Below are 19983 nucleotides of genomic sequence, written 5' to 3'. Positions count from 1 at the left end.
TAGTATTAGCAAGACTTCTTAGAAAAAAATTTTTCAAACTGTTCAGAGGAGCCTGCAATTTGAGTATCCTCAAGCCAGTGAACGGTTACCATCTGCATCATGAAGAACCTGAAATGTCCTTTACTCCCATAATCTTCCTGACACTAAAATGCGGTGCAGTTAAATCGTGATAGGCTAAAAATTAGAATATTCTGGCACAAGGAAAATGGAAATAACCACATTTCCATTTTGCTGCTCCAAGCTAGTGATTCTTTTTAGTGAATGGTACAGTAAACACAAAAATCTACATGTAATTCTACTTAGAAACTCCCCCTTGGCACATAGCAAGGTTGGAAAATGACAGAAAGCAAAATCTGTTTCAAGCCTTTCCCAAGATCTATTAGTTAGGATTGTGATACATATGATGTAGAATCATAATACATTATCATTTATGTTTGTGAAATTAAAGCTTAAAAAAATATCAGAGCACCTTGGCTCCAACAGGAAGATGGAAAGTGTTAAAAAGTGATGAAACATTTGGTTTGGACAAAAGCAAATCTATTCATGCAGCTTTACACAAGCTGAAGTTTACCTGTGTCTCTACCAGCACAAAGAGTTTCAACGCCATTTTTCAGAAGAACCTGTTTAACTAATATTCCAAGCTTTTTAAAGTCATTTTCTCTGCTTGGTTTTTGGAGAACCATACCGGAGGAATGCATTAAATTGAACAACCAAATTGTTTTCCAAACACATTATAGTGCTGGCACCTTTTTCTACCATCTCCATTCCCTTACAGCTCCTTTTACCCCTCTAGTTATATCCACATCAGCCCTATTTTTGAGCAGCCAGCTAAAGAAAGTACACAGTACGGCATCTTTACATTTAGAGAAAAACTCTAAACAGATTTTCCCCAAATAGGCACTCCAAGGTGTCTGAGAGAAGAAAAATGGAATAATTTATCTTTAACTTTGGGCAGCTATTTTGCTCCTCTAGTAACGGTATACCATTCTCACCTCTCCAGTTCTGCTATCTTCTTATCTTTATCATTCTTCTCATTTTCCATCTCTTTCAAGATTTCTAAAAGACGATCCACTTCAGCTTGAGCCTTGCTAGATTCTTCTCGGTATCGAACTACCTCCCTTTCCAGCTGTTGCATACGATCACTCAGCTCTGGGCTGGCCCTAGCCTCCAGTGCTGCCTCATGAGCCTGTAAAGAAAAAAGTTCAAGAAAAACACTCCATTCACATATACATATTTTACAGATACTATAATGACTGCAAAACACTGTCTACCTAAATTCTATTTCAAAATGGCAAGATTAATTATTAAACAGACATAAACATACTGTGCATAAGCTGCCTTTAAGTATGGGTGAATATTTTCTAGAAAAAGGAAAATTCAGAAGCAGATTAAAAAAAATTCATTCACTTCAAAAAAAACTATGAAAGGGATTTTTTGATCTGAAACAGAACTGGTTCTAGAATATCAAAGAAGTTAAACTTCCTTAAAACAAAGGAAAAGTGTGAGGTGGGTATGAAAATTCCTAAAATGCACCTCTAGCGCAATCAGAGAAGAGACTGGAGGATATGTAGAGTTAGTTACCTGTGATATATGTAGATAACCTAGAAAAATGAATCAGAGTTTAATAACCTTCAATAACTAAATCAGTACACTAAGTGTCAGATAGATTTGTACAGACTGTGCTGATGCACTGAAGTCCTTGCTAGTTATCTAAGCTATTTAGATTAGGGCTAATATGAGTGTGGCTACCTACTGAAATCATCTTTGCCTTGCTATTTAAGAAACATAACTTTGAAAATCAGGTTGGGGGACAAGAAGTACCCCAAGACTGTGGATAAAATGACTCCAGTGAAGAGCCAGTTTTTATTTTGAAATGACCTGTTTTGTTGTAAAAATCATAAATTTATTAGTAAAATGAATTAAAGAGTTCCTAAGCATAGTAAAGACAAAGAGAAGGCAATATTTATACTGGAGTTTAAACCAACAGACTGAGGATTAGTTTTTCAGGATCTCAAGTAAGTTCTCAGCTTTTATGAGGGGAAATGGACAAAAGTTACTTTCACAGGGTATTTTCATTCCACCCTTCTGCTCCTGCATCTTTAACTGATCTTTGATATTAGTTAAAGCAGTTTTGGAACTGCTCAAATTTGCTTAAGTGAATGGTAGATCTGGGGGAGCTATTCTGCCAACCAAGACTGCCTGCAATCTCAAGGCCTTTCTCTCCTCTGGAACAAACCTATGACAGAATATAAAACCATTGATTTTTTTTCCCCTTTGTGCAGCTGTGGAAGGTTCTTTTACAAGCAGCCAATATCCTGCTCCAATGCGCAGTAAATCTAAATCCAAGCATTTAGAATTCTGTTACTGTTAAAGGTAACAGGACAGAACTGCAGCAGCATAAACCTCAGGGTTACAGCTTGCTGCTTCCAAAGATCCCAATAATGGCAAAAATACACTTGGAAAAAGCTGCTTAGTTTTTCAGCAAAATGAGACTGGAGGAAAGTACATGTTCATTGACCCCTACTTTTTACCTTGAAACCCCTTGGCTTTAATTAACTCCATTAAAGTCAAGGCCATATTCTAGTGAAATCCTATAAAAGCTCTGAGCAGAATATTCTCGGATGGAAGGATCCCTTCCTTACTGGGTCTATGGCCTTAGGCTTGATCTAGGCTGCACCAAGGCTGGAATGCTTCAAATTTTAGGACCCTGGTCCTGCCACAGCCTGCCCAAGGGTCTATCCTAAACTGTTCTGTTTTTTTGAAACAGGAATTCCTGAAACCTGTATAGCCTGCACAGTAGCTTATCCTAGAATGAAACACCAGACAACGGCAAGTCTCCCAGGCAGTACATTCAGCAGGTGTGCCCAACAGCTATTGATCCTGGAAGAACAGAACCTGAAGCACAGTGTTCAAGAAGTCTTAAAAGGATCTCCACTTATGAGACACTTTCATGCCAAATCTCCCAGCTCCACTGTCACCGAGCTCTAACTGTGAAAATCCTGCTTCTGAGTCTGTAACCAAGATTCAGTTCCAAGTGCTTCCCTGGAGAGCCTGGAAACACTGAGAGCCCTTTTGGACTTAGGGAGGTCTATGCTTCCAGGTTCCTGACTACACCATAAGCACTCTGAATTATAAACCCTTGGAAAAGGCTAAGGCAAGCGAGAGTCTACAGAAGGTGCTACCAAGATGATGCAGATTCTGGGAAGCCATAGCAGCAATGAGACTGACAAGCATGTCAGGTCCACTGAGCAGCTGTAGGGATCTGGGAACATATTTTGCTTTGGAAAGAGAGTGTTATTGGGTGTTCCCGAAACACTGGAATTTCCAGCCTGCAGGAAATTTAAAGTATTTAATTTCCTTTTCAACCATACCTAAATTCCAAACAAAAACTCCACCCTCCTCTCCCAAATGCTGTTTTGCTGGAACCGGAAATACCATTTTTGGGGGGCAGCTTCATCTATAAGTAATGTATCCTAAAAGACAGCGTAGACAGAGTTAAGTCTCGTTTTCACCAGAGGCACAGCCTAAATTCTTCTGTACTGTATTTGGGTACGTTTCCAACATTTCAAGTTGTTTGTTTTAACAAACACTCCTCCAGACACTTTAAAGTCATCCAAAATACATAATCAGATAATCAAGAAACTTTTTTAAAAAATGCAAAGCTACGCTGTTAGTTTGGATTACTGAGCTCTCTAATTCTAAGTTTTAAAACCTAATGCAAATCTACTGTCAAGACAGTCCTGATTTATATTGCCCTGGGCTAATAAAAGCATCTCCACAACAACCCAAGAGACACTACTGAGAGGAGGAAATCAATTTTCTTTTTTAGAAAATTAGCCAGCAAGTCAGTGTGTCTGGTTCTTATAGAAGAAAAGGCCTATTTACATGACATAAATTATTAGTTAAGACACATAACATGTTATTTGTATATGATGCACATAAGTATGGATACTTTCACCTAACACAAAGAGAATGTTATGTGATATGGTGTAAACTGGAGACCACTTCCTGAGTTGTGAATTACAGACTGAGTGACTTTGGTCCATTCTGTGGGTTATGTATAAAATACGTGTTACATGACCATATCTAAAATCCTACTGGATTCATTTATTGTATAGGAGAGAAAACCAATGCATTTAGAGCTTTCCCACAAACTTGCATGAAGATTTGGAACAGATGAAATTGGCTACCTTCCCAATGTAACTGTGAGAAATAATTCAGCAGTTTTTTTTTTTTTTTACAGGAAAAAAAGGTTAAACACAAACAATGAATTCTTATATGTAAAGCACATACAATTCTCTCCATCCCCCACTCCCCCAAATAAAGGTAGAAAAATTCCAAAAGGAGCCAGTAATTTCATTTTCAAGACAGAATGGACAAAAAGTGACAAATGCACTAAAGGCAGTTCTTCTGCTGTATTAAGAAATCATAAGAAGTACATTTGGTAGGTCCAGATATCAAGTCTGACTGAGACAGTACTCCTAAATCTGCAGCCTCCTAATACATTTATAAGCAAACATGAAAACGTATGAAAAAAAAATATATTGGAAAAAGCAACTTGCTTAGGGTGAAAAAAACACTGGACTTTCTCCTCTAGTTTCACAAAAGATGTAAATAAGAGATGGTATGTCTACACAGGCTACTGAGTTTACTCAATTACAAGATATTTCAAACCTCCTAACTACTACTAACCCTGTCATTAGTTCCTCATGTCCGTTTCAGTATGGAGCTGAACAGGTGAATTTAAGCTACTTTCAAGAGTGATTTAAACTTACATGTTTGAATCTACATTGAAAGGCATAAGAAACATATACATTTCAGCTAGCAGAGTGCAGCTTTTTAAACTGTGTTTTTATTAAAGCTCATCTGAACACTATTAATGTTTTCTAGTATAAATTTAATTCTAAATTCAAAGTGGTTCAGGACTGAGAACAGCTTAAGCTTACTACTCTGGATTTGCTCTCAAAGTTCTCACAATGACTATCAACTAAGAGCTGGTTTAACGGCTTTCTGCTTTTCTGCTCTTAGCCATCATTTCCCATCTGGAATGTGGTAAGTGGTTGGGTGAGTGCTTCAGGTACCTGAAGAATAAAAGAAAGAGTGATTGTTCATCAAATAAATGTACTATAGCTTCTATTGCTTCCACACAAAATCAGCTGACAAAGCCAACTTCTACAACTAAAACAAAGATAACCAAGGTTTCACAGAAATAGCCTCTATTTACAGATGGAGAAGGGAGGAAGCCATTAAAAACAATTTCGTAATTTGATATTTCTTGTGCCAAAAAGCTCTTTACAAGGAGGAAAGGTGATCTTACACACCTTTAAGTGTGCCAGAGGTGGAGAAGAATAAAATAGCACAATCCAATTAAAAAAAGATCTAAAATGTAAATAAAAATTCCAAACATTATGACTAGGATTCCAAATCAATATTCCTAAAGGATTAACTAAATCAAACAGCAAATAACTCACAGCAAACACTTTCTACTTTTACCTATGAATTGAGACACTAAATTCAGTTTAACATTTCACATACAAATGCTGCCAAGAACTTCTGGCCATGAAGTAGAAATTCCCAAGAACATGAAATCCCTTTTTAATCCATCCTCCTACCCCCAACTGTGCCTCACGTCTCCTAAAAATAGCAAATCCACACACAAATACAAAAATATATTTGGATTTTTTTATTCCAAGACACAAACACATTTGATTATTTTCTTCATCTTTCCTGTTGTGAAGGCAGCAAATCAAACGATAAAACACTTGCATTGCCTTATATCGTATCTTTATTAGATTCAACAAAATTATAAATTTAAAAAACAACCAGACTTGCTCCTCTTTCAGTTCCAACACTCTAAACAATATGTACTGTAACATCCTTTCGAAAAGGCTGTGTTGGTATATAAGAGTCTCAGTGAATTCTCAGATACACTATGTACCAGAAAAACTTAAGTCTGTCACAGAGTTGTTCATTATCTTATACTTAACAAAATCTTCTAAATCCCTTCCAGGAAATTTACAGTCTTTGTTAACTTGACTGCAAATTTTTGGTACTGAAGAAGCAAGAATGTTGTTGGAATCATTTAATAAAGGCAGCTAAAAGTCAAAATGAGAGGAAAATGTCTCAAGAGAACCCACTACAGAAAAAAATGATCTCTTCATAAAGGTATAAGTGCCATACTCATGATTAAACATTGGAATTTGCAATACAAAAAGTATACAAAGACAGACAGGAAATGCCCAGATTAGGGTTGTCTTTGCAAGTGCGCTTCAGCACCCTTCTGCCTCTTCTCAGTCAGTCTGTAGTCACATGACCACACACTGCTTTATTTTATTTTATTTTATTTTATTTTATTTTTCAGAAATAGAGCTCTATTCAATGACCAGAAGGAATTTACTCAAGTAATTAGCAGGTAGTCAGTACTGATTTTTCATATTTAATGTAAAGCTCTGTGCCTTATTTACCCTAAACTATACAAACCCTGCTCTGAAAAACAGTTGTTTTTTTCCTATGATCTTTCCTACCATGCTGATCATTACTGTAAGCTATTGCTTAGCAAACAGTAACTAATTTCACCTCATAACATCATCAGTGGGAAATGATGATGCATTATCATCTTATTGTGCAGGTAACGAACTAAGATGCCAAAAGATTAAGCTATGATATACCTTGCCTTACTCGAAACTTTCCAACTCTTGGAAAAAATAATTTAATTAAACATGGCTGAATTTCTCCAGACAATAATCTGCTGTCTTATATACCTCTGGCTTCTTCTTTGAGCATTTTTCACACAATACTCAAAACTGTAGGAGTCTTGCAGATAATAATTTAGTTATGAAATATTATAATGACCACCTCAAAATGTAAAAATGAGAAAGGCCACATAACGTAGCATACACAACTTTGATTTTGCCATTTCCTAGCTTGTGGATGTTTAATTTTTCAAAATGAATGCAACCTTAAGGCTTAGGGGAGGGGTAGAGTTTGTATGTACAATTTTCCAGGAATAAGCAAATGGCATCTGGGGGAAAAAAACACCCAGACTTCCCATAACATGAGATGCTGTTGACATTGTCATGGACCATCACCAGGACTGGAAGTTTTAGAGTCACCACACAGCCTCTGCCCAGTCAGCTAATGGAATGCAGTACTTGTACCTCATGCTCTACGGTGGCTGTATCACACTGCTGAGTAAAACACATACTTCCTTCCCAGAGTTTGTATTTTCTGGCCTCAGAGTAATGCTGAGACTCAAAAAATTCGGGTTGTTATTTATAACAAAGTGTAGAGAATACACTCTCCTGGGCACAGATTCTTCTGCCTACTTGCACCAAGTATAACCTTTTGTACTATACCTGCCTCATTCCTTCAACCTACATTTATTAACATTATTTAGCCAGGTTGAAATTTTACTCCTCTTATTCAAGAAGATTCCACTAATCTGTCAGATTCCTCATCCTTTTCCTACTGCTTTAGTTCAGGTTTGGGGGCTTTTTTTTTTTTGCACAGTCAGTTCTATCCACCAACACCTTTGGCCCCACACCTTTTGTCCTATGCCACCCCCAACTCATAGCATGTCCTTTCCAAGTCCCAGGTTCACTACAGTTTTCATGGTAATCCTATCTACTCATTCCCCCAACAACATCCAATCTGCTTTTCTCTTCCCACTGCCTAACTTCCAGTACTGGCTTCCAATCCTAACAGATTATTTGTCCTAATCTGCTCTTCACATCAAGATGCTGATTCTTGCTTCTGCTGTATTTGTATCAAGCAGCTGCTTGGAAACAGCCCGGTGTTTGGTGAATAGTGACTGTGTGTTCCTGCAGCGCAGGTGGAATCGCTGGGAAACGTCACTGCTAAATCTGCGATACCTCTGCTGAGCACATGTGAATAGACAACGTGCTTAAATCTATCTAAACTGGCTAACAGTTAAACAGGGGCATCAAAAGTCTCTGGTACAAGGACCAAATTTTTTCATAAAAGATTACCGTTGTGAAAAAAGATAAAAAACATTTTTTCATACTTTGTTCTTGAAAACACTGTAGTTCAGTGAAAGTACTGATTCTTTCAAAAGGACACAAAACCAAACAAAATCTCAGATTCAATCAAACAACATGAAATTTCAACTAAAAAGATTAAAAGCTTTTGCAAAACCATAAACAATTGATCAAAGAAGCTACTTAATGGGATACACTAAACAGCTTTAATAATAGATTGTACTACTAGCTTAACCAATGGGATAGGAGGCTGACAAATTATTTTAAAGAGATGTATTTATTTTCTGGAAAAGTCCTGAGCATCTACTTTTCAGACCTGAACACACAATACTTTTTGGGAAAAAATATTCTGTCATGAAATACTAAATAAGGAAATCTTTTCAACACCTTATCCACTAACCTTACATCCATTAAGAAAGTTTGTTTATTCATTTTCCAGTATTTGTGCTCCAAAAACATTACAAAATTTCATTTATTAATGACTGTTTTTACATATAACAAACATTTTTGACATGCAGTGTAGGAGTTTTTATGTCTTAATGAACTATTTTTATTTCTGATAGTCCTTCCTAAATAGTTTTTCCCTATGACACACACACCTCTTTTCCCAAATCCAGTCATGTAAAAACCTTTTATTATCTGTTCCATTAGAAGAATTTTAAATATAGGATGTCATGAAGACTGAAACTAATAAAAGCACCAGAAATTCTCTGACCTTCTGACAATTATTGTCAAGACAGATAGCTATGTTGACCCTAAACATTGTTAAAAATAACACAGATATCAGCCTTCTGATAGTTTTGTAACACAGTTTTATATACATGCAGTCACAAAAGAAATCTCTGAGGAAAAACATCTTGGATTAAGAAATTTACTATGTCAAGATATTATTACACAAACACTCTTTGAAAGGAGTGCTCTTTGACATTGAGCAGAAGGCTGGTCACAGAATCCAAAATTAAACTGACATTGTACCAATGATCTCAATGGATATACAAGTTGTGAAGCAATCTTTTACTTGCTCTCACTTTATTATTATTTCTAATGTGCTGCTGCACGTAGCGTTACAGAGCGCTTTTGCACAAGAAGCCCGATTGGTGTGGAAATTCTACTGCAATCTTGCTCTGCCAATGCATGGGCAATGGGGTGAAAGACAAGCTGCAGGATGTCCCAAGCAACTGCGGCAAAGGGAAGCAAAAACATGGGCACAATGTTAAGCTGTCCAAATAAAAATGAAGTTAGACTAACACAGCCAAAAAGTAAAAGCATCTCAGAAGGCTGTTTTCAGCATGACTAATCAGATGTATACTACAGCACGTTGTTTGTACCCATACCATCCATATCCAGTAAAGCAACTCACCATATACTCTGTGGTAGCCCAAGTACATAAAAGCACAGGTGAACACACATGCAACACATACATAATCACATGGGGTTGGCAATAGCTTCTCAGTTTGCCAGGGAACTTACTAGCTTGGATGGATGGCTCAATAAAACTTCAGGGTGCTAAAGGGAGAAAAAAGATAGGAAAAGAAGGGGAGAATTGGGGATAGGAACAGTGTGAGAGAGAAAAAAAAAGATGTAACAAGAAAACAATTTAAAAATAGCTGCAACAGTAATTTACTAAGGACAGAACCTTCATTTGTGGTTTTAGGACTTAATACTACAAAGCTTTTGAAACAGGAAAAGTGTGGAGAGCTACTACAGTGCAAGTTCCAAACTTTATCTTGATTTCTTATGGTGACAGTTTTTGTTCAGTCCTCACATACTTAATATAGTTCTGTGTTCAGGCTTAGAGATGGCAAATAGGTTGAGCAGAACTCTTATTTCTAGTGCTTCACTTATATGAATTACAAGATAGCTAAATGGTTTAGGAAACTATCTGAAAAATTGACACAATGATGAACACAGTTGCTGGGTTTTTACTTTTATTTTTAATAGACATCCTGATTTCCCTGGCAGCCTTTCTCTTTCTAGGTTGCTAAGCTGAATACATCATTTATACTGCTTTTTTGAAAAAAACAAAACAAAATAATCCCAAACATAACCCGCTGTGAATGAAATGTAGCATTTCTATCTCAACTACCAATATATCATTGATATTTCTGGTTTGGACAGGAAATTCATGTTCACAAGAAGAAAAGCACCAGAGCCTGTACTAAACTAACTGAGTCAAATCCTAGGAAACATACAATTTGGAACAAGACTTCAGTCAGTCATTTCTTGCTGTCCCTTGAAAGATGTTATCCTCCTTAACTTGAAGGAAGAACACCACAGCACAAGAAAATCCAATGAGTGAGCCTGTTGAATCTAGAGCTATATTCCTGGCAGAGAATCACTGTTAATATTCTCTGGTAGAAAGTCCCTCGAACTGCACCAAGTGGAAATTTATTAAAATATTGTCTTGGATTTTTTCCTTTCTTTAACCTTGATCCCTTTAAAATAAGCCAAATAGGTATAGAGAGAAAAATATACACTGGAAACAAAGAAAAAAATCTGCTCATCTTTGCTGGAAAGTTTTCTATTATCATTAGGTCTCACCCAGATTAAAAAAACAAAACAGAACAAAATACATTGAGTGGGAAAAACAAGAGGCAGAAAAAGACAGGAACAGAACATCCTGGAGAAGCAACAATGAGAAGGAAAACATTATCACTAGAAAAATGTTACATTAACATAGAATTTTGAAAAACAGAGTTTCCTAAAAAAAACCCCACTTCACAAAAAAACAATCTTAAGTGAAATCTTTGGAGAGAATCCCGTGCGTGACTGCCTGCTTTGAAACTTTAGTGATTCCATCTCAGCAAAAAAGGAGGTTGTGTAAGGCAGCACAAGAGACCAAGTAAACCCAGCAGGGATTTATGGCTTTCTTCCTGTATTCAGACTCTCCTGTTGTATCTCCTGCTCACAGGGTGCTGACAATTGAGCACAGAGTAAACGATAGTGGAACAATCAGAACATTAAGCACACACAGGTTTGCATAGCCATAGTATCATTATTAAAAAGCAAACAAAACAGAAAAAATCCCCAGTGAGTATGAAAAACACTGCACTTTTATTACCTAAATAGGTATCACATCCACACAGGGATCACCATAAAATATTTATTAGTAAGAAAAGAAACAGTAACCAAGAGAACTGGACATCTAGAATCAGATACTGGAGACTGAATATATGGAAAGAAAGGTATCATCATCAACTCTTCAGCACCACTGCAGTCCACTTGGCTAATAATATTTAATTTTAGTGTAATGTTAAATACTTTTTACAGAAGAAGTGGAAGCCTGCAGTGTTCATGAGTTCTCAAAGGCTCACTGTTTAAAGATTAGCAAAGGGATTTTCCAAGGACTGCCCAAATCTTTTTTATCTAATGGTTTAACAGTACTCTGATTCAGCCTCTTGTGTCAGGATCTTAGTGACTATGGTGATTAAATTTAACTGAAAGTACTCAAACTGTTCAGTCGAAATAATGGAAAGGAAAACACGACTGATGTTAGACTCACCTCTATCCAAACTGCAAGGGCAATAACCTGAAAGGAAAACTTCTTGCCATTTGCTGCTAAGAGCTACACAAGACAGAGTCCTTCTTTCACGTAAGTACCTCGTGCAAAACAGCACTAAGCTAATGCAATAAAACCTAACATAATACACTGTATAAACTATAATATAACTATGACAGTTATTTGCAAGAGTGGATAATGCAGATGTGTAAAATAGTGTTCAGAAGACTTATATTGCAGCTGGATTATCTATCATACAATTGTTTCAAAGATGACAGAAGAAACTAATCCGCTTTGAAAATGTCAAATTGCTTGAATAGCTATCTGAAATGCATTGAAAGAGAGAAATCCTTTAAAAATACACTTTCCTACTTTTCCGCAAACAATGAACTACATTGGCAAATTAAAAACAACTGGAAAGAGGCTCTGAAAGAAATATCCAAGCATATTCATAAGCTAAAACATATTCCAGTGGTTGCTAATGATATTTGCTTGAGTAACTAGGAGTGACCGTGATGTGGTTCTAGAAACCAAGGAGGATCAGTACAACTTGAGAAAAGAAAGTCCCAGTTAACTGCATGAAAGCATATCTCAGTCCTGCAGTTGAAATTCCTTCTAAACTATCATTCCAGGCTGACTTATTAACACCAAAAAAACTTTCCCTTGAATGAAAAGAATGCAGTAGCCCAACATCACAGGGTATTTAAAAAAAGGAATAAGGTATAGATGATTTTGTCTCACTAGGACTCGAGAGAGTAGATTAGGGTATCCACATAGGAGATAACTGTCCAAATGTCCTAGTATGTAATAATGCCTGAAGCAGAGGAGGAGGAGAAGATATCCAAAGTACCATGGAAGGGCTGTACATAGGCAATGGTAGGTTATCAGTTTCATTTGCTTGTAGAAATGAAACCATCCTAACTGAAAGAGAGAAGGTGGTTTCTTTGGATGTGAAGATGAGAATGTATCTGTGTTTATAATACAATGAATTTCTATTCCATTTTTCTGAGAACCAAACAAAGAATACAGTTATGTGTACAATAGCTGTTGTGAATAGTTAAAAGTGTATTTTAAATTTAGCTGTTTTCCTATTTTAAGCCTCAGGAAAAGGATCACAGGAATCTTCTTAATTACTTCCTGAAACAAAGAGAATAGACTATAAAAACATATAGTCTTATGAACTGGCTCAGGTTCCTTATGTAATGTTCCTAGACATCAGCAACTAAGAACAATCCTCTCTAAAATCGAATGAGCAGAGGTAGGCCTAAAGGAATTATAATGAAGAGCTGTCATTGCAGTGCAAATTAACCTAGCTAGCAGTGCTTCACCACGTTTTGGTCAACCTCTACACCCATTCGTGCTATTGAGATGCTGACTGCATGTAGTGAGACAGTCATCTCTGGTGAAGCAGTGACAAGCAGTACATTCACAATCAGTAAATACATCATCACTAATCATTCCCTAAATAATTTTATTCCCTAAATAATCATTCCCTAAATAACTCCCTAATAATTTTATTCCCTAAATAATGTTTATTCATAACTTAACTTTATTTGATATGTGCTCTCCTAAGTCAGTACTGTTTCTGTAAAAGTAATAAAGGTAACAAAGGTAACAAAGGTCTTCATTGCATCTGTCTCTACAAAATCAATACTATTATCCAGTTGCTACAATAACCTCTGGCAAATCTTAGCTATGATTTATTCCTCAAATCATTATCAAAAACACACTGTCAAAGGCTGAAACTGCAATTCGTGACATCTAGAATTCAAAATGAAAGGGTCCTTCAGGACATCTGAAATACTCACCCACTGTGTGGTACACTGAAAACAGCCTGGTAAAAGTGTACAACTCTCTGTTCTTGCTATATGCACTTTGCTGGATAACAGCAAAGTTTTACTTGTAATTGTTTTATTTGGTATAATAGAACCAAAAAGAATGGCAAACATGGGTCTAGATATGAGTATATGGAGTTCCACTCACACAGAATTCTCAAGTGCCTTAACACCCACTTTGCACGCACACAGTAAAAATGCTGAAAAGCTCTTAATTGTTGCCTCAGAATTTGTTCTCTAATTCAGCTGAGGTTCAAATGTTCTCAAATCAATTCTCAAATTCAGCTAGGAGAGCTCCAGACTACAGCACAGGCACTCTTCTTTTTCACGGCTAGATGTAAAGAAATAGCTAGGACTCTACAATCCAAGAGTTAAATTTCTTTAAATACTGTGTGCTGCATTTTGCATTTTTTGTAAGTAAAATTGTCATCACTATTTCGATTAATGGTTTTGATGCTTCTATATTACCAGGTATTTTAAGTTAAAATAAAATTTGTATTCCTCTAAAAGGTGCAGTATAAGGACTATTCACATCTAAAATAAAGGAGGCTTGCAACCCACAGAAAATCCAAAGATTCCGTTCAAATAAATTAGCTTGCCTGTAATAATGTATTATTCTGCTATACTGCAAACTCCTACAAACTGTGTTAGCTGTGACTGGCAGTGAGATTAAAACAAAAGACTACGTAGTTCATCAGTGATCTACTCTTTTCATTTGTTTTTATGCATTTCCATGTGTCAATTATGCATCTGAATCTATCACATTAACACCTACATGCATTGACAATTGATACTTATGAAATGTTTAGCCTATAAATTTTTAGCTTGTATACCAGTTCAATGGCACATTTATCGTTGCATATAGTACTGAGGCAGACTAAGTCTGTAATTCCTATTACCTGTTAAAAAAAAACATAGTCAGCACCACTGTCATTGTATGTAAAAAAATTCAAAATTAGCGCTAGTATCAGAAAGTTGCTTTCTGACAGGCTTAGCTTGTAATAAGTTTTGAATTGACAAAACTTCAGAGTACTTTGGTAATAAGCAATTTACAGAACTCAAGCTCGAGAACCACAGCCTTGTGCATAAACATATCTAATTTGTCTAACACTGCTTACTTATGCTACATATGTAACTATGAAGGAAGATTACCTTTTTCAGTTGAGTTTCCATTTTCAAGCATTCTTCCTTTTTCTGCTCCAATGCAATTTCCAGTGTCTTGAGTCTTGAATCTTTCTTCAGTCCTGATGAAGCTAGAGATGAAGCATGTTCTTTCAGATCCAGTAGTGACGTCTAAAATAAAACATGTAAAGTAACTGTAACAAGAAAATATTCTTTACATGCAGTAGCTAGCTTCTTTTTTGTCTGTTTTCCTCCTATCCCTTCACATTGTGTTCAGGATCCCAATTTAGAGCAAAACATTTTGTTGGAACGTTCACTGGATGTTCATGGAGTTGACTTAAGACAGCTTAATTCAGATTTAAAGATCAAAATAAAACCTTGTCTAAGTCCACTTTAAAATCATTTTTAAAGATGAAAGATTCTGTAAACTGGCACTGGTACTTCAGTATAGTGATAGTCATGTTTAAGTAAAATTATGTCCAAATAAAATTAATTATATATATTTAGCAGAGTTGGCCACTGTATCTAAAATTGCGAGTATGCAAAGTTTTTCTGTGTACAGCTGCTATGGGGGGAAAATGATTCACACTACCTATCACCAGTGGACTTCTCAGCTTCTTGTTTCGTGAATCATTTTTGTGTTAAGCTGCTCATTTCTTTCCTGCCAAATGTCGACTTCCATGTAAAAAAGAAAATCTTAGCAGTTGCTAGGTGCAATTTTCTCATATTGATTCAACTTGATTGAGTTTTGAAATAAGATTGTTAGTTTGAATTTTACAATTCCAAGAGAGGAACAGAGAACATTTATATTTCTGTGATATAATTAGGTTAATTTATCTAGCCAGTAGGCATCAACATCAATAGCCCACTTAAATTTTGACTCTTCAGAGTCAAAAGAGGTAGTAATATTGTTTGCATAAAGGAAGAAACATTATCTGTATGCTTTCTGTGCTTGCAGCTTTGCTCTACCTCTGTCCTTGCCTCCTTATACTCAAACTGGAACAAGCTTGTTCTTTACCTTCAGCTGTATATAAGCATTGCTCCAGTAAATGCTATTGTTGACGACTGGTCGTTCACTAGTACTACTTATGATTAAACTGAAGCAAATAATGGGACCGTATGCTATCCATAAAAAGATGGTTCTGAAATATTTATGTTTGAAAAGTTCCCAAACAGTACATTTCACTAGATAAACTTGTTGAAGGACCATTACCATGAAGGAACAGTTTACTTCATGTAAAATATATGCACATAACATATATATATATATATAACAAACAATTCTAATACAACAGACTCATTCTGTTGCTCTTAACCTCTTTCTCTGTGAGATCTCCTTGTAAAACGCTGACTTTCTCTTTCAAGTCCTTAATATCTTTCTTGTAGTTGTCGATCTCTTCCTGTTTTTCTCGTTCATCTCTGTCTCGTTGCTCCTTCAGGCGCTCAATGGTCCTTTCCTGACAAAAGAAAGTACTCTGTGAAGAAAATTCCTCTCAATCAGTTCAACTTTTGAGTATTATCACAACACCTCTTACACACAGTAGAGGATGAGTGCAAGATATGGCCATTTTCTTTTCTTTACTGTTGTACAACAGCTTCTCAAGAAGGAGGAAAACCGACTTGAAAAATCTATGGATTCATTTGCTAAGATGTATCAGGCTGTTCAGTGCTGCAGTTGTCTTATGTCTGAATGTTCATAGTGCTGCTGCAGTGTAATGTAATTTATCTATTTCTGGTAATCAAAATTCACTTACAAAACCTAGACCAGTATATAATACACATTGCTTTCTTACTTATTTAAGTTTTATTTTTCCAAAATGTCCAGATAAGTCTGTAGCCCTTCAGAGAGAAAGAGCTGCAGTGCAGATGAGACACCAGGATGAACGTGGGTTAAGAGAAGGCAATAAAAACAACTTTCCTGTACACTAGATACCAACAGAGCCTTGGCTATCTTGAAGGGTGAAGGGATACAAGTGAATTTCATTTATAAAACCCTGAGCTTAGGCTAAGCTTTATGAAAGCTTTACATGTATAGAATCTGACAGACTAAAGGAGCTGTAACGCTGGTTCTCCAGGAATTAAGAAAAAAATACACACTAATGCTAAAAAGTTGTCCCACCAAAACAGAATAAATACTGCTGTTTCCTCAGTCAGCTATCTCCTGAGAACTGAGCAAACATGAAAATACAGTGAGAACAATAAAGCGGAAAATATAGTAAGACTGAAATACAGTTGCACCAGGCTATTCATGTTGATTCAATATTGGGAACTAAAACCTAATTTGAAATAACAAAACTTTAAAAATAAATTCATCATTAAAATATCTGAGGAAAAAAGATATAATGAAATGAGACACTGGTCTGACTTAAAAAAGAAAAAAATGCAGAAGAATCCACGGCTGAAACATACTGCGTTCCGCAGCAGTACCAAACATGCATCATACAAAGAGAAAACAGTGCAAGCAGGATGCCAAGAATATGAATGTAACAAAGAGCACTATTTTCTTCCACACAAAGTTATGGGAAGTCGCTAATGACTACAGCAATAGCCTGTGGCTCAGCTCTACCTCTTGCCTTACTCACAGTACTTAAAACTGCACAGCCGGCTGATTATATAGGATGGCAACACAGGTCACCACTCAGAATATCCTCCACTGCCCTCTAGTGAGGGATCAGCTCCCTCCGCAACAGACTCTCCTCACTCACTTGGCAGAGACAAGGAATGTCACTGCCATATCGCATTAGAGATTTTTTATGCAGAGTTCAAGAAACATATGGAAAAGCTGACTTTAGAGACATTATTAATAGAAGGACTTTCAGAAGTAAGGAACTTTCTGCTTTTCGTACTCACTTTTTCTGCAAGTGCTTCTTCCAGAGTGGTCAAGGCAGTGTCTGTGTTTGTGGTGTCAGCTTGCAGGGATTTCACTCGATCCTTCAAACTGCTCATCTGCTTCTCCTTGTCTCTTAACTGCTCTTGAAGATTTTCAATCTTAAAAAAGAAAGGTGAATTTTAAGAAAAAAATACAAAACCAGCTTAGAAGTATACTAAACTCAGGAATACTCACTTCAAAATGTTCTTAAGGCAAGGAAACTAAGCAAGGGCTTAGTCCCATAAGCCTCTATCAAAACAACAAGCAATGCAACCAAAAATAATGAATATTAACAAGGCATCAGCAACCTTTTCAAAAATTAGGAAAGACTTCAGAGCAAGAAAGTCTAAATAATGTTTACACAAACAATATAAACTGGGTTTTATTCATAATTTCTCAGGATGTTGTGTACTGGCTGACTAAACGAAATAATTAGCCTTGAAATTAAGGAAAAACTGTCGGTGTAATAACAATACTATCGGAAAAATTTGAGAAAACATTACTGTACATAAAAAAGGCACTTGATAATTAAGAAGTTGTGGAGAGGACTAAGTTTTTCCTTAGATACTGTCACATTCTTCACTGTATTTGCATATTGCTTTTTGTCTTATATGATGGTTTGCTAAATAGTGAACAAAGCATCATTCCTCAGGCAGAAAATATCTTGGCCTTGTTTTCTGCAGATTTAGAATTCCAATAATTTATGAGTTCTGCATATATCTCTTGACAGACCGAAAATCTTTTATTCAAATGAGAAAACCCAATAGCAAAGCTAAACCCATTTTATGCATGCATGTACACCACAAGAAGCAAACACATATTGGCACATTAACATTACAATAACCCATCAACAACAAATTTTTCAGTGAAGGATTGGACTGGGTACAGATTTTTGAGCTGCTTCCTTTTTGCTGTTGTTGCTGACAATTTCTTTTTGCATCAGCAAACGTCCATCACAAACGGAGAAAGCCACGTGGCATATAAGGTACCTATCTCCAAAACACTTGTAGCAAGATAATCTTTCAAAGAAATTTAGCTAACGTGACAACCCCAAAGGCTATCTAGTCCGGCATTTAGTAAATTAAATGCAAGCATCACTAGCCTGCCTTTTTGGCTCACCTGTCTTTCTGTGAGCTCATGAATCAAATGCAGCTCAGTTTCTCCAAGGCAGAAAACTGAGCAGCTCCTACAATGGCTGAGTGCAAGTGTTTGTACTTAAGGCGCTCACACAAGAGAAAATGAGCTGCTGCCAGCACTTAACAGCAGTTAGCAGCTCCTTGCTTAGTGGAAATACAGCAACCACCCCCACTTTTCACTCTCCAGCCCTGGAAGAACTGAGCTGCTGGGAATACAGAGCAAATGGCTACTTAGATCGATCAACTACCTTGTTGCCATCTGTATTAAAATCACTCCTGGGCAATGGTTTTAGAAAAAGGTCTACATCAACAACGATGAACTTAAAAGACTGTGCAGGAGGTTGAATGTTTAATCACAAAAGCTGATTAGATGTGTAACAAGTGGAAGCACGGAGAAGGCAGCAAGAAGGCCCTAATTCCGGGAAACCCTTGCTGAAGTTCCTTTGTAAACCATGGCCACTGGAGGAGCCTCCTGGCATATTTTTCTCCATATGATTTTTTTATTTCTATTATGCAGGCATATGTGAACTTATGATCCAGCTTTGTACACAATCTCTATATTAGTGACAGCACAAGAACTATATACAGTTTTTTCCTTTTTTAGGTATGTACTGAAATTGGCTTTGGCTTATCTTCCTCATTAACTTCTCTTAAAAAAAAAAAAGTATTAGGCTTCTGAGCTATGCTTAAAATTTAAATCAGAGCAGAGCACAAATGACACTATAAAACAAACTTTAAAGAGCATGCAAAAGCATGACAAGTATCATCTCATGTGACCCAGATATAGATGTAACATAACACTGAAAACCCCTATTTCTTTATACACTCCTATCTATTATTTAATGCCTTCCTAGCATATGCTTGCAGCACAGGGAGCTAAAAGTTACCAGCCTCAGACAGAATGCTAATCGTTCTGAATGAGAAGTCCTCATGGCACCCACACATGCAGTGACTGAACTAGGTAACATCCCCAAGAGTAGCCTACGTGGCTGCTCTTGACCTTATAAGCTTTCAGAGTGTCGTCAGCTGTCTAGACAGACTGGCTGTTTAGATAGCCAACCATGAAAATATACTACAAAGAAGCGTGAGCTATTCTTAGACTCATGTTTGCTTCTGGAGGCGAAACACTCTAGCACAGGCTCCAAGTGGCTGAACAGGGGATAGTGCAGAGTGACTTTCTGCTGTGAGCAAACTGCACACAAGAGACACAGCTAAATAATTCAACATCAGCATATGTTAAGCTGCTTGCCAAGGCATGCGGCACAAAACTAAAGGGGGCACATGCATTTACATGTTTCAATAACACACTGTTTATTGTGACCAGAGTAAAATGTCAGCTCTATAACAGTATTATATATGACTACTGCATCTTTTCATTACAACTGCACCATCCTATACACCGAGAAAATGTAACGTGTACAAAGTGTAAACCTGTCTCTTCTTTCAGCCTCCAAGCATGCTTTATCGTGTCTGGAGTAACAAATCATTTTTTCTTTAGTCTGCAGGGAACTGCAGGTACACTGAA

The 19983-nt window shown here is 36.6% G+C and overlaps 1 protein-coding gene across 7 annotated transcripts in view; it reads right to left on the bottom strand.

Annotated features, from left to right (window-relative positions):
* ERC1 (ELKS/RAB6-interacting/CAST family member 1) overlaps positions 1-19983 on the bottom strand; it is a 309324-nt gene that overhangs the window by 179211 nt on the left and 110130 nt on the right. For 4 of the 7 annotated variants that reach the window (XM_026117004.2, XM_064515015.1, XM_064515029.1 and 1 more), the window contains 5 exons: positions 17304-17441; positions 15770-15910; positions 14484-14624; positions 9468-9503; positions 993-1186 (listed from right to left, as the gene is read on the bottom strand). In XM_026117004.2, the coding sequence (XP_025972789.2) occupies positions 993-1186; positions 9468-9503; positions 14484-14624; positions 15770-15910; positions 17304-17441 (650 nt within the window). The remainder of the gene's footprint in view (positions 1-992; positions 1187-9467; positions 9504-14483; positions 14625-15769; positions 15911-17303; positions 17442-19983) is intronic. The other 3 variants (XM_064515024.1, XM_064515036.1, XM_064515047.1) reach the window with 1 other exon arrangement.

Source organism: Dromaius novaehollandiae, chromosome 1, assembly GCF_036370855.1.
Source record: "Dromaius novaehollandiae isolate bDroNov1 chromosome 1, bDroNov1.hap1, whole genome shotgun sequence".
Classification (NCBI taxonomy): Eukaryota; Metazoa; Chordata; class Aves; order Casuariiformes; family Dromaiidae; genus Dromaius; species Dromaius novaehollandiae.
Note: the sequence above shows the minus strand (reverse complement) of the source record. Positions and strands in the feature narration are given on the sequence as shown.